This window comes from Nothobranchius furzeri, chromosome 4, assembly GCF_043380555.1.
Source record: "Nothobranchius furzeri strain GRZ-AD chromosome 4, NfurGRZ-RIMD1, whole genome shotgun sequence".
NCBI lineage: Eukaryota > Metazoa > Chordata > Actinopteri > Cyprinodontiformes > Nothobranchiidae > Nothobranchius > Nothobranchius furzeri.
This window is the reverse complement of record NC_091744.1, coordinates 20,656,479-20,669,870: the sequence shown is the minus strand read 5'-3', so window position 1 is coordinate 20,669,870 and position 13,392 is coordinate 20,656,479. Positions and strand designations below refer to the sequence as shown.

The 13,392-nt window shown below is 40.9% G+C and overlaps 1 protein-coding gene across 1 annotated transcript; it reads left to right on the top strand.

Moving 5' to 3' along the window:
• The first annotated feature begins 587 nt into the window (after nt 1-587).
• On the top strand, nt 588-6,157 carry LOC139069739 (uncharacterized). Its single transcript, XM_070550634.1, has one exon. The coding sequence runs from the start codon at nt 708-710 to the stop codon at nt 5,817-5,819; it is 5,112 nt and encodes a 1,703-aa protein (XP_070406735.1). The 5' UTR covers nt 588-707; the 3' UTR covers nt 5,820-6,157.
• The last annotated feature ends 7,235 nt before the right edge of the window (nt 6,158-13,392 follow it).

Sequence of the window (13,392 nt, the reverse complement as noted above, 5' to 3'; positions counted from 1 at the left end):
AAAGCAGTTAAATGCTGACCCAAACATTAAAAGTGTCAAAATGAATACAGTTTTGTCTAAATATAAACAACAAAAAAGGTATTTTACAAAAGCCTTTCGATATAGAAATGAAAATGCATTTAATGAAAAAGTTAAAAGTCAGAACAAGAAATTATATAAGACAAGTTTTGTATGCAGGATGACAAAAATCAACTCCAGCAAATTTAAATACAAATTTGTTTCTACACATAAACAGAAAGTTAAACAGATGAGTTCATATAACTATCGTCATAAATTGTCTCACAGAGAAAACGTTAAACAGAGGAGTATTCATGAATACCACCATAATTTGCTTTATCAAGAAAGAGTTAAACAGAGGAGTAAACACAGGAGTATTCATGAATACCACCATAATTTGCCTCATCAAGAAAGAGTTAAACAGAGGAGTATTCATGAATACCACCATAATTTATCTCATCAACAAAAAGTAAGAGAGTTGAGTAGAAGGCAGTATCTTAAAGTTGAACATAAAACACGATTAATAGAAAGTGTAAAACAGAAACGAGAGCTGATTAAATTAAAGTCACAACACTTTGATTTTGTCACTGAGCAATTTTTGGAGAAGGTAGAAGATGGACCTGATTTTGTGTGTTGTGTATGCTCTCGATTGTTATTTAAACATCAGGTCTTAAATTGTCGCAAAGATTATTATAAAAAAAAACAAAGAAATGTCACTTATAGCAGATAAATGTATAAGTGAAGATTATGTGCATAGATGCACCTGTGCCTGCAAGTCACCATGTGAGTATTTCAATACATCTAGAAATTCATTGTATATCTGTTACACTTGCCATTATAAAATTAACAATTGTCAAATACCTCCACAGAGTTCAATCAACAAACTGACTGTTGATCCCATCCCACCTCAGTTGGCACGATTAAATACATTAGAGCAACATTTGATAGCTTTAAATATACCATTTATGAAAATGTTGGCTCTGCCTAAAGGTGGTCAGAATGGAATTCATGGTCCTGTAACTTGTGTACCAGCAAATATAGTTGAAAGGTGCAGTTTGTTACCATGCACCAACATGGAGGGGTCTTTATTACCTGTAAAGTTAAAACGTAAATTAACATATAAAGGCCATTATGATTATCAGTATGTTGACGCAGTGCATGTCCAGGAAGCTCTTCAGTATTTAAAACATCATAATTTACATTACAAAGATGTACAGTTCAATGAAGCGTGGATTAATGAATTTTCTCGTGTGGATGACCATTCTGTATCAGAAAAGGACAGTGTTGCTGATAAAGATGAGGGTGCATGCATAGAAGAGGATGAAGATGAACTGCTGCATGATCGACAGCAACACTGTATGTTTCAGGACACCTGTCTCATGCCAGTGGATATAGGACAAGAAGCATTAGATCAGTATGTTGACAACGTGTTAAATGTTGCTCCTGGTGAAGGTAATAATCCAGTGAAATTGCTTTCTGATATTACAAATGAGGCAAAATGTTTCCCTGTATTATTTCCTTCAGGATCAAAAACGTACCACGAAAGCCGGCAGTATAATTTGACATTGAATCGTTATTTTAATACTAGACTTCTTCACGCTGATGGGCGATTTGCTCATAATGTCGAATATATCTTTTTTGCGCAGTACATGTCTGAACTGGAGCAGGTTGTGTCTAAAGTTTCTATAGCTCTGCGTAAAGGTAAAAGTGGTGAATCCCATGACTTGCGTAATTTGGTAAAGGATCAGGATTCCTTAAATAAGCTGTTGGAGTTTGATGATGGGTATCGTTTCCTCAAACCCATTCGGGGCACACCTGCATTTTGGCAGACTGCACAACGCGACCTGCTGGCATGTGTTAGAATGCTGGGCAAACCTACATGGTTTGCATCGTTTTCATCAGCAGATATGAGATGGACTAATCTCCTGTACAGTATTTTGAGACAGGAAGGCAGAACGGAGACGGTGGAACAGCTGGAGTGGGCTGATAAATGTGAACTGCTGCGTAGAAATCCTGTCACTGCTGCCCGAATGTTTGATTTTCGATGGCACGTCTTCTTAAGAGAAGTTCTTATGTCTCCTGCCAATCCCATCGGTAAGATTGTAGATTACTATTATCGTGTTGAGTTCCAGCAGCGTGGTTCTCCACACTGTCATTGCCTGTTTTGGGTTTCTGGTGCTCCAGTTTTAGACAAGAACACAGATGAGGAGGTCACTGCATTCATTGACAAATATGTGACATGTGAACTTCCTCCTGAAGAAGATTCACTGTCTGAAGTAGTCTCATCTGTGCAGCAGCATTCAAAACGACATTCAAAGACTTGTAAAAAGAAAAATACTGTTTGTCGTTTTAATTTTCCACGACCTGCATCTACTAGAACTTTTATTAGTCATGGTGAAAAGTATCAAGATGCAGCGAAAACTTGTAAATGTGATAAAACCGATTCTACTGTGCAGTGTCCCTGTTTGTCTCAAGATAAAGCACGTAAACAAGAAATGGACAAAGATGTAGCTAGTGCCATTTTAACTAAAGTAAAGACTGCTATTTCTAGTGACGACTGTCCATATACCAGTGTGGAAGATCTGTTTAGAGGCCTGGGTATTAGCCAGGAAGTATTTGAAACGGCATATAAACGATTTTGTAGAAATACACATGTTGTTTTGAAGAGGCAAATTAACGAGATTTGGATTAATCAGTATAGCAGGTTGCTGTTAAAAGCTTGGAATGCTAATATTGATATCCAATATTGTGTAGATGCTTATGCATGTTGTGTTTATATAGTATCTTATATGTCCAAAAGCGAGCGGGAAATTGGCCTTCTGCTTGCTAATTTTCAAAGAGAAGCAGCTAAAGATAATGTTAGTGCTAAAGAGGCTTTGAAGACACTCGGAAATGTTTATCTTCATAACCGAGATGTTTGTGCACAGGAAGCTGTGTACAGACTAACCAACATGCATCTAAAAGAGTGTTCTAGAAAAGTAGTTTTTGTTCCCACTGGTGATAATGTAGTTAAAATGAGTTTACCCATTGCTGTTTTGAGACAAAAGGCAATGTCACAGGATCTCAGTACCGACGACATGTGGATGTGCGGCATAGCTGACCGTTATAAGAACAGACCTAACGATGATACATTTAATGACATGTGCCTTGCGACATTTCCTTCAGAATATCGTGTTTTGAGTAAAAACGAGAAATGTAAAAACCCCATACAGTTGAGTAGTGATTTCGGATTTGTCGCAAAAAGAACTCGGACTAAGCCAGCTGTTGTTCGTTACGCCCGTTTTTCTGAAACCAGAGAGCCAGAGAAGTTTTATCAAAGCATGTTGCAGTTGTTTCTGCCACATCGCTTCGATACTGAACTTAAGCCTTCAACCTGTGAAACATTTGAGGAGTTTTACCGAACCGGTTTTATTAGATTTGTTGATGGAGCAAACCGTTCTGTACAGTCTGTTGTAGATTTAAATCGGGGTAAATATGAAATGGAATCTGATCATTTGGAGGCTGTGGACAATATTGTTGGTGATGCATTGTTAGAGAATGCTTGGTGTGAGTTGTGTCCAGAGTTGGAGGTTGAGCGTTTGGAATGTGTGGAAATATTGAAAGAGAGCTCACAAACGGTTAACGATGATCCAGAAATCATCCCAGATTTGGCTCCGTCATCTAAGGACATTGGACGATTAGAGAAGAGAAATGTCATGAGTAGAACTGAAGGCCTGGCATTAATTAGATCTTTGAATGAGAAACAGTTCTCCGTTTTTAATCGGATCCGGCAGTGGTGTATAGATAAAGTTAATGGCGTTAATCCTGAACCACTGCATATTTTTGTTACTGGCGGTGCGGGCACAGGGAAAAGTCACTTAATTCGCGCAATAGAGTATGAAGTTAAAAGATTACTCTCACCTACTTGTAAACATCCCGACAACACGTGTGTGCTCTTAACAGCTCCCACAGGTATAGCAGCATATAATTTGGAGGCCACAACAATCCACTCAACATTTTCTATAGGAAAGGATGTACGCTTACCGTACACTCCTTTGGGTGAAGAGAAGCTCAATTCTTTGCGTTCTCGATTTTGCGATCTCCAGCTTCTCATTATAGATGAAATATCAATGGTAGATCACAACCTCTTATCCTATGTCCATGGTAGATTGCGGCAGATTAAACAAACGGGGAATTTTTCACCTTATGGGAACATCAGTGTTGTGGCTGTTGGAGATTTTTTCCAGCTACCTCCTGTTAAAGGGAAACCACTCTATTCTGATGGTGTAGGTAGCAGCATATGGACTGATCTATTTAAGGTTGTTGAATTAACAGAGATAGTTAGACAAAAAGATGCAGTGTTTTCCCAGCTGTTAAATAGGATTAGGACTCATTCCAAAGGTCAACCGCTGTTACCTGAAGATTTACAGATTCTAAAAACTTGTGAAACCGGTGAGGTGAGCTCAGCCTTGCACATATTTGCGACGAATAAACAAGTAAATGAGCACAATATTATTCAGTTATGTCAGACTTGTCCTGATTATATATCGTTTAAAGCCAAAGATTACGTTAATGATAAAAAAACTGGCAAACTGAAGTTGTTGGAAGGTAATCATGCTAGAGCTTCGAACACAAATTTGGCTGAAGAGTTGTTGTTGGGTAAGGGTGCGCGCGTGATGTTGTGCAAAAATGTGGATGCTGCCGATGGTTTGGTAAACGGGGTCTGTGGTATTGTGACGGAGATTATAATGCAGGACAATGACACCTTTCCTAAAAAGGTTTATGTTCAATTTGATGACCATCGTGTAGGCTTGCAGAGGAGGAAAACCTCCCAGTCTCTGTCATCAAATTTAGCTGGTTCCACACCTATTGAACCAGAAGAGGAAAAAGCCACTGTTAAAGGTGGATTACGACGTCAATTTCCTCTCAAACTGGCATGGGCATGTACTGTCCACAAAGTACAGGCCTTGACTGTTAACACAGCTGTGGTCAGTCTCAGTAAAATATTTGCGCCTGGCCAAGCGTATGTTGCCCTTAGCCGTGTGACGACTCTTTCTGGGCTCACGATTCAGAAGTTTGATGCAAAAAGAATCTACTGTAAAGATGACATCACGGTTGCTGTCAGTAGGATGGCACCCCTTCTGAGTGGACATACACAGTGGGACAGATTTAACACATCTGTCTTTACTTTCTTTTTAATGAATGTCCAAAGTTTGAATAGACATGTTAAAGACTTGCCTTTCTGCACACGGCATTTGCAACCAAGTTGTATTGCTGTAACAGAAACATGGCTGACTACAGCCTGTTCAGATGCGGTAAAGATTGATGGGTACAGTTTTTACAACTGTCCACGACATTTATCGTATACTAGTAATCAAGCGGCATTGGCGGTGTTGCAAGACCAACAACGTGGTGGTGTTGGCATCTATACTGCACATGGAGTGGCCTTTGAACATTTAAAGCTTCAAGACGTGAACTTGGAGTGTTTAACTTACAAATTTGTTAGCTTGAACCTACTAATGGCTGTAATTTATCGGCCCCCTTTGTATCCTCTTTCTGTATTCCAAGCAAATTTAGTAAAGTTGCTTGACTGGTTGGAGCCTCAAAGTGATAATGTATTGCTAATGGGGGATTTTAATGCTGACATTTTAAAGTCATCTGCGGTGTTGAAAATTGTGACTGACAGAGGCTATGCCCAAATAGTCACAGATCCAACCACAGAAAGGGGCACTTTAATAGATCACATTTATATAAAATCAAAGGTTTATGAAATGGAGGCAGTTGTTATGCCAACATATTTTAGTGACCATCAGGGAATTTTTTGTGGATTTAAACAGTTGTAGCTTTTTATCCTGATTGGGTCATCATGTATGTCGTAAAATGGTTTTAGTACTTTGTGGTGATAATAGTGATGTGTCATTGGAAATGGCTGTAGTGACTTTTATAGGTGAACTGGGAATCATGTGTGGTGTTAAATGGCTGTAGTGATTTTTATAGGTAATCTGGGCATCATGTGTGGTGTTAAATGGCTCTAGTGATTTTCATAGGTAATCTGGTTATCATGTGTGGTGTTAAATTGCTGTAGGAATTTTTATAGGTAATCTGGGCATCATGTGTGGTGTTAAATGGCTGTAGGGATTTTTAAATCATATATTATGTGCTTTTTACTGTGTCGTATGTATATAGTTGTTATATATTGTATTCATATGCATTATACAAACATGTACCATATGTTCTGAAATGTAAAAAAAAAACAAAAAAACCCCCAAAAAACCAAAAAACAAAAAAAAAATATTGTTATGGTTTCGTTACTTGCAATAAGACAGCATTGCATAACATAACAAGTTAGATAATATACGTATACGTATTGAACACATATTTTAACACTAATTGAATTGCAATTGGACCGTCATTAAATTTTTTCACAACTAATAAAGTGTAGTGGTTAAAGCTTCAGTGGCTTACTGTGATGCTGTTCTTAATGCAGGGTTTGCTTTACCTGGTCATATTGCACAAAAAAAGCAAAGGCAATGGTACAGGTACTCCCACTTGTTGGGACGGGGTTCGACTCCCTGTGTTGCCCTGCTGATAGTGCAAACTACTTTATCAAGTATGATTTTACAAGAAGACAAACCTTATATTATTTAAATATGTCATTACACATAAAAATCCAAATAGCCTAATAGTCATATACAATTTAGGTCAAACCTGTTAGTGTTTTAATTGTTACAACTATAAATTACATAAAATAACAGTGTAATGTATAATGCTTGAACTTGAACATGATGGAGAAAGTACAAACAGTGGCAGCTTATCCAAAAGACGTTCTGGGCCAAACCCAAAAGGAAACTGCATTGGTGTGTGCTTGTGTATATATTTTGTGTCTGTATTTGCAATATAGCTGTCAAGTATAAATTAATAATTTCTTACATGCAATCAAAATAATATTAACTGGCTGTCTCTCGTTAAAGACTGAATGTCCCCCAGAAAATGCATATTGACACATTAAGTCATATATGATTGCTAGGGAGAATGGGAGAATGGTTGACAATTGGGAGTCTGAGTTTAATGTTGATAGTCTGTAATAATTTGTTGTGTAGAGAAGATGGCCTAGTGGAAGGGGCTGAATTTTCCTCTTATGTGACTCCCTCATTCCCTCACAAATATTAGAGAGAAATAAATTTTAGTTTGCTGCTTTTTGGCTGCATCCTGCAATACGTGTGTCTTGTCCCTTTATCTGGGGAACAAGTATTTGTCCTCTGTTACCATTGAATATGAGCAGGTCAGCTGGAATAGTAATTGGCAGTAGCTATGACTTAGTGATTTTGTTGCAGCTGTCTTAGATACTGCTCCGTCTGTTGCTGCCTCAACTACATGTCTCGCTCGCATGCTTGCTCATCCCATAGAAGCACCAGATTGCAGTACTGATGTCATCTAAGGTAGGCAATGATGGTTTTGTGTTAGTTTGGCGTAAATCAGATGTTGCGTGTGGTATGTAGAGCTAAAGGCCTAAAAGGTGGAAGATCTAAAGGTCTTTGAATCATCGATGACCTATAACTGTTACAGTGAAGTGATGACACAAACCAAGTTTAATGCAATTATGGCCTTTACCTTTGAAGGTATTGAAGAATGAAGTTAGGTTTGGCCGCTAAAACCGATAACATTCATTTCCCATTTAGGTCATCTTTGGTTGACAAAGATGGTTTTCTGTTAATTTGGCATCAATCAGACGTTGTTTGTGTTATCTAGAACCAGAGACCTGAAAGGAAGTGGAGCTAAAGGGGTTTTAACCAACAACCACATCAATGTGTTTGGTGCAGTCACGTGATGACACAAGCCAAGGTTAGTGCCATTCTGACCTTGTATTAGGAAGTTATTAACTTTTAGTCTTGTCTAGAGGGTGCTGTGACCAATTACATAAACATCCCATTGAGGTTATCTTTGCTCATCAAAGATGGTTTTCTGTTAATTTGGCATCAATCAAACGTTGCTTGGGTCATCTAGAGACAAAACGCTGTAAGTGGGCGGAGTTAAAGTGATTTGAATGAGTGAGCACATACATGTGTTGATTGAAGTTGTGTGATGACTCCCACCATGTTTGATAGTTTGAAGCTTTTTTCTAGAAGTTACAAAGGTTTTATTGTATCTAGGGGGCGCTGTCCCAAATTTAGGAAAATATCCCATGGAGCAGTTTGTAGGTTGACAACAATCATTTGCATGCAGTTTGGTGTGAATTGCATTATGCATGTATTATTCAGGGCCTAATATCTGTCAGGGGGCGGAGCTAAAGCAATATCAACCAATAACCACAGGATTGTGTTGGGTGCCTTTGTGTGATGACACATAGCAAGTTTGGTGAAGTTACGACCTCGTCTGTAGGAGTTATTACAGTTTTAATTGTGTGTAGGGGGCGCTGTGGTGACATTATATAACATTCACCAACCGTTTGTGCCTCATTGGCTAAAGGGCATGATTGTTCATTACCATTTTCAGTTTCGGCAAATCAGAGGCCGTTTGTGGAAGTTACAGTCAAACGTAAGGTCATGGCGTCACGCCAGCATTCGCCATGGCATCAAAGCCCCTCCCTTTCTGGAAAGCTATCAGATCTGAATGGTCATTACAACATCATGAAGACAGTGCATGTCCTTAGTGTCATGTTCACTAAATTAGAGGGGACAAATATGGGCATTTCACTATAAAACAATAGACTTCCTGTTGTCAGGGGGCAGGGCTTAGGTGATGTCAGCTGTCCACATTGTCGTTGTCTTCAGATGTGGTCAGTGATCACACAGACAAAGTTTGATATACGATCTGATCATGCACATAGGAGTTATTACGTCAAGTAATGTAATGGCGAAAGGTCAAAGTTTGAGACTTGGCCACGCCCACACCTTTCAACTTTTGAAAAATCCGACGGTTGAATTTTTTCCTCTATGTCTTAAGAGTGTATTGCAGAAGTTTAAAGGCGATTGGTCAAAAGGGCGACGGAGCATCACTCTCCAAACAACGTGTGCGAAAACCACTAAATCACGTACTTGGACCAAAATGGCCGACTTTCTGTGCGACTTTGCACTTGGCTCCAAGAGACTTTTTTGTAGGTCCTGAGACACCACATTAGTGTACCAAATTTCGTAATCCTCAGTCAAAGCATGGCTTGGGGCTGTTTGTTTAAATGGTCCTAGGGGGCGCTATTTCAGAAAATAGGCCACGTCCACAAACTTCAGCTGTCTATTTCTCTTGGGGGTCAGAATATGATCACTCACCAGCAGTTTCGTAGCGATATCACCATAAATGAAGAAATGAGAGGCAAACGTATTTCCATGGCGTGATGGCGATTTTCGCCATGCTCCCAAAGCCCCGCCTTTTTTCGAAACCTGCCAGTACTGGAGATTAAGTGACCTCAAGTTGTCTACTGCTATCTTCCAGAGATTCCTGGTGATTGGGTAAAAGGAGTCCAGTAGGGAGCTGTGAAAAAAAGAGTGGCGTGGCGACAGGTCAAAGTTTGAGGCTTAGCCACGCCCACACCTTTCAACTTTTGAAAAATCCGACGGTTGAATTTTTTCCTCTATGTTTTAAGAGCATATAGCAGAAGTTTGAAGGAGATCGGTGAAAAGGGCGACGGAGCACCACTCTCCAAACAACGTGTGCGAAAACCACTAAATCGCGTACTTGGACCAAAATGGCCGACTTCCTGTGCAACTTTGCACTTGGCTCCAAGAGACTTTTTTGTAGGTCCTGAGACACCACATTAGTGTACCAAATTTCGTAATCTTCAGTCAAAGCATGGCTTGGGGCTGTTTGTTTAAATGGTCCTAGGGGGCGCTATTTCAGAAAATAGGCCACGTCCACAAACTTCAGCTGTCTATTTCTCTTGGGGGTCAGAATATGATCACTCACCAGCAGTTTCGTAGCGATATCACCATAAATAAAGAAATGAGAGGCAAACGTATTTCCATGGCGTGATGGCGATTTTTGCCATGCTCCCAAAGCCCCGCCTTTTTTTGAAACCTGCCAGTACTGGAGACCAAGTGACCTCAAGTTGTCTACTGCTATTTGCCAGAGATTCTTGGTGATTGGGTAAAAGGAGTCCAGTAGGGGGCTGTGAAAAAAAGAGTGGCGTGGCGGCAGGTCAAAGTTTGAGGCTTAGCCACGCCCACACCTTTCAACTTTTGAAAAATTCGACGGTTGAATTTTTTCCCCTATGTCTTAAGAGTATATAGCAGAAGTTTGAAGGAGATTGGTGAAAAGGACGACGGAGCATCACTCTCCAAACAACGTGTGCGAAAACCACTAAATCGCGTACTTGGACCAAAATGGCCGACTTCCTGTGCAACTTTGCACTTGGCTCCAGGAGACTTTTTTGTTGGTCCTGAGAAACCACATTAGTGTACCAAATTTCGTACTCCTCAGTCCAAGCATGGCTTGGGGCTGACAGTTTTAATGGTCCTAGGGGGCGCTATTTCAGAAAATAGGCCACGCCCACCGGATGTTTACATCAGATCTTTTGGGGGGCCGGACTAGGATCACTCACAACAAGTTTCGTGACGATATCTTTAGAAATGATGAAATGGAAGGCAAACGTAAGGCCATGGCGGTATGCCTGACTTCGCCGCGCCGCCACAGCCCCGCCTTCTGCCGAAAACTCCCATAAAGTGACGCCAAGCAACCTCCACTTGTCTTGAGTTACCAGCTACAAATTTGTGGTGATTAAGTGAAATGGGGCAATTTGGGACCTTTCACATTAAAACTTGATCTTTTTGGTCCTGAGGGGGCGGGGCTTGTGTGATGTCATCATCCGACCATTCAGTTTACTTTGTGGGTGGATAACGAATGACCACAGAAAGTTTGGTAACTCTATTCCATTCAGTTATGAAGTTATAGCAATTTAAATATTTTTGGCGAGTAGTCAAACTTCGAGGCCTGGCCCCGCCCCTTCAACATATACGAAAACTCAGAATTCTCATCTCATTTTGTTCGCCCATCCCTTCTTAGCAATTTTACACAATTTTTGAGATGATCGTGCGAAAAATGATCGAGCAATCCAATCAGAAACGGACCCTAAAAACGGCAAAAACGGCAAAAAAATCGCCATTTCAACCCAAAATGGCCGACTTCCTGTTTGATATTGACCATGCTTGCAAGAGACTTTTCTGTGCGGACTATTGAGTACTACAAGTATACCAAATTTCATAACTGTACGATAAACTAAGCTTTATGGAGAGGGTTTTTTTTCACTTTCTAGGGGGCGCTGTTCAGTCATTTTCTGTGCGATTTTTTTGGGACCTTTAAAATATCAAATTTTTCACCGCGCCTGACAAGTTTGCAAAATATTGTGAGTTTTGGGGTATGCTAAGGTCCCCAAAAAGCCGTTCAAAGGGGCACGAGAATAACAAAAAATAATAATTAAAGCTGCAAGCAGCGTCGTTCGGCCCTCGCAGCTCCGCGCCGCTCCGGCCTGGCCAGCAGCCCGGGGAACCAGGGCACGTCCGCGCAACAGAAATGTCGACCACCCCGACACCAGAAACCGCAAACGATCACCTCGTCCGCACCTCACCCTGACTCAGCATCCCCTCTGAGCCCACCAAGTTTGGTGCAGTTAAGACCTCGTCTGTAGGAGTTATTACAGTTTTAATGGTGTGTATGGTGAGCTGTGGTGACATTATACAAATTTCACCAACCGTTTGTGTCTCATTGGCTAAAGGGCATGATTGTTGATTGCCATGTTCAGTCTCGTGCAGATGGGAGGCTGTTTGTGGAAATTACGACCAAACGTAAGGTCACGGCGTCATGCCAGAATTCGCCATGGCATTAAAGCCCCTCCCTATCTGGAAAGCTATCAGATCTGAATGGTCATTGCAATATCATGAAGACAGTGCATGACCTTAGTGTCATGTTGACTAAATTGGAGGGGACAACTATGGGCATTTCACCATAAAACAATAGACTTCCTGTTGTCAGGGGGCGGGGCTTAGGTGATGTCACCTGTCCACAATGACGTTGTCTTGAGATGTGGTCATTGATCACACAGACAAAGTTTGATATAGATCTGATCATGCACATGGGAGTTAAGTCAAGGAATGTAATGGCGAAAGGTCAAAGTTTAAGGCTTAGCCACGCCCACAACTTTATACTTATTTAAAATCCGACGGTTGAATTTTTTTCTGTACGTCTTAAGAGTATATAGCAGAAGTTTGAAGACGATTGGTGAAAAGGGCGACGGAGCATCACTCTCCAAACAACGTGTGCGAAAACCACAAAATCGAGTACTTGGATCAAAATGGCCGACTTCCTGTGGGTCTTTGCACTTGGCTCCAAGAGACTTTTTTGTAGGTCCTGAGACACCACATTAGTGTACCAAATTTCGTAATCCTCAGTAAAAGCATGGCTTGTGGCTGACAGTTTAAATGGTCCTAGGGGGCGCTATTTCAGAAATTAGGCCACGCCCACAAACTTCAGCTGTCGATTTCTATTGGGGGTCAGACTAAGATCACTCAGAACAAATTTCGAGGTGATATCACCATAAATGAAGAAATGAGAGGCAAACGTATTTCGATGGCGTGATGGTGAATTTCGCCATGCTCCCAAAGCCCCGCCTTTTTTCAAAACCTGCCAGTACTGGAGAACAAGTGACCTCAACTTGTCTGCTGCTATTTGCCAGAGATTCCTGGTGATTGGGTAAAAGGTGTCCAATAGGGAGCTGTGAAAAAAAGAGTGGCGTGGCGACAGGTCAAAGTTTGAGGCTTAGCCACGCCCACACCTTTATACTTATTTAAAATCCGACGGTTGATTTCTTTCCTCTATGTCTTAAGAGTGTATAGCAGAAGTTTGAAGGTGATTGGTGAAAAGGGCGATGGAGCATCACTCTCCAAACAACGTGTGCGAAAACCACTAAATCGAGTACTTGGACAAAAATGGCCGACTTCCTGTGCGTTTTTGCCCTTGGCTCCAAGAGACTTTTTTGTAGGTCCTGACACACCACATTAGTGTACCAAATTTCGTAATCCTCAGTAAAAGCATGGCTTGGGGCTGACAGTTTTAATGGTCCTAGGGGGCGCTATTTTAGAAAGTAGGCCACGCCCACAAACTTAAGCTGACCATTTCTATTGGGGGTCAGACTAGGATCACTCACAACAAATTTCGAGGTGATATCACGATAAATGAAGAAATGAGAGGCAAACGTATTTCCATGGCGTGATGGCGAATTTCGCCATGCTCCCAAAGCCCCGCATTTTTTCAAAACCTTCCAGTACTGGAGACCAAGTGACCTCAACTTGTCTGCTGCTATTTGCCAGAGATTCCTGGTGATTGGGTAAAAGGTGTCCAATAGGAAGCTGTGAAAAAAAGAGTGGCGTGGCGACAGGTCAAAGTTTGAGGCTTAGCCACGCCCACACCTTTATACTTATTTAAAATCCGACG

Excerpts from the sequence above, each read along its gene's own strand:
- LOC139069739 (XM_070550634.1), top strand. The coding sequence starts at position 708 with ATGTCACTTATAGCAGATAAATGTATAAGTGAAGATTATGTGCATAGA.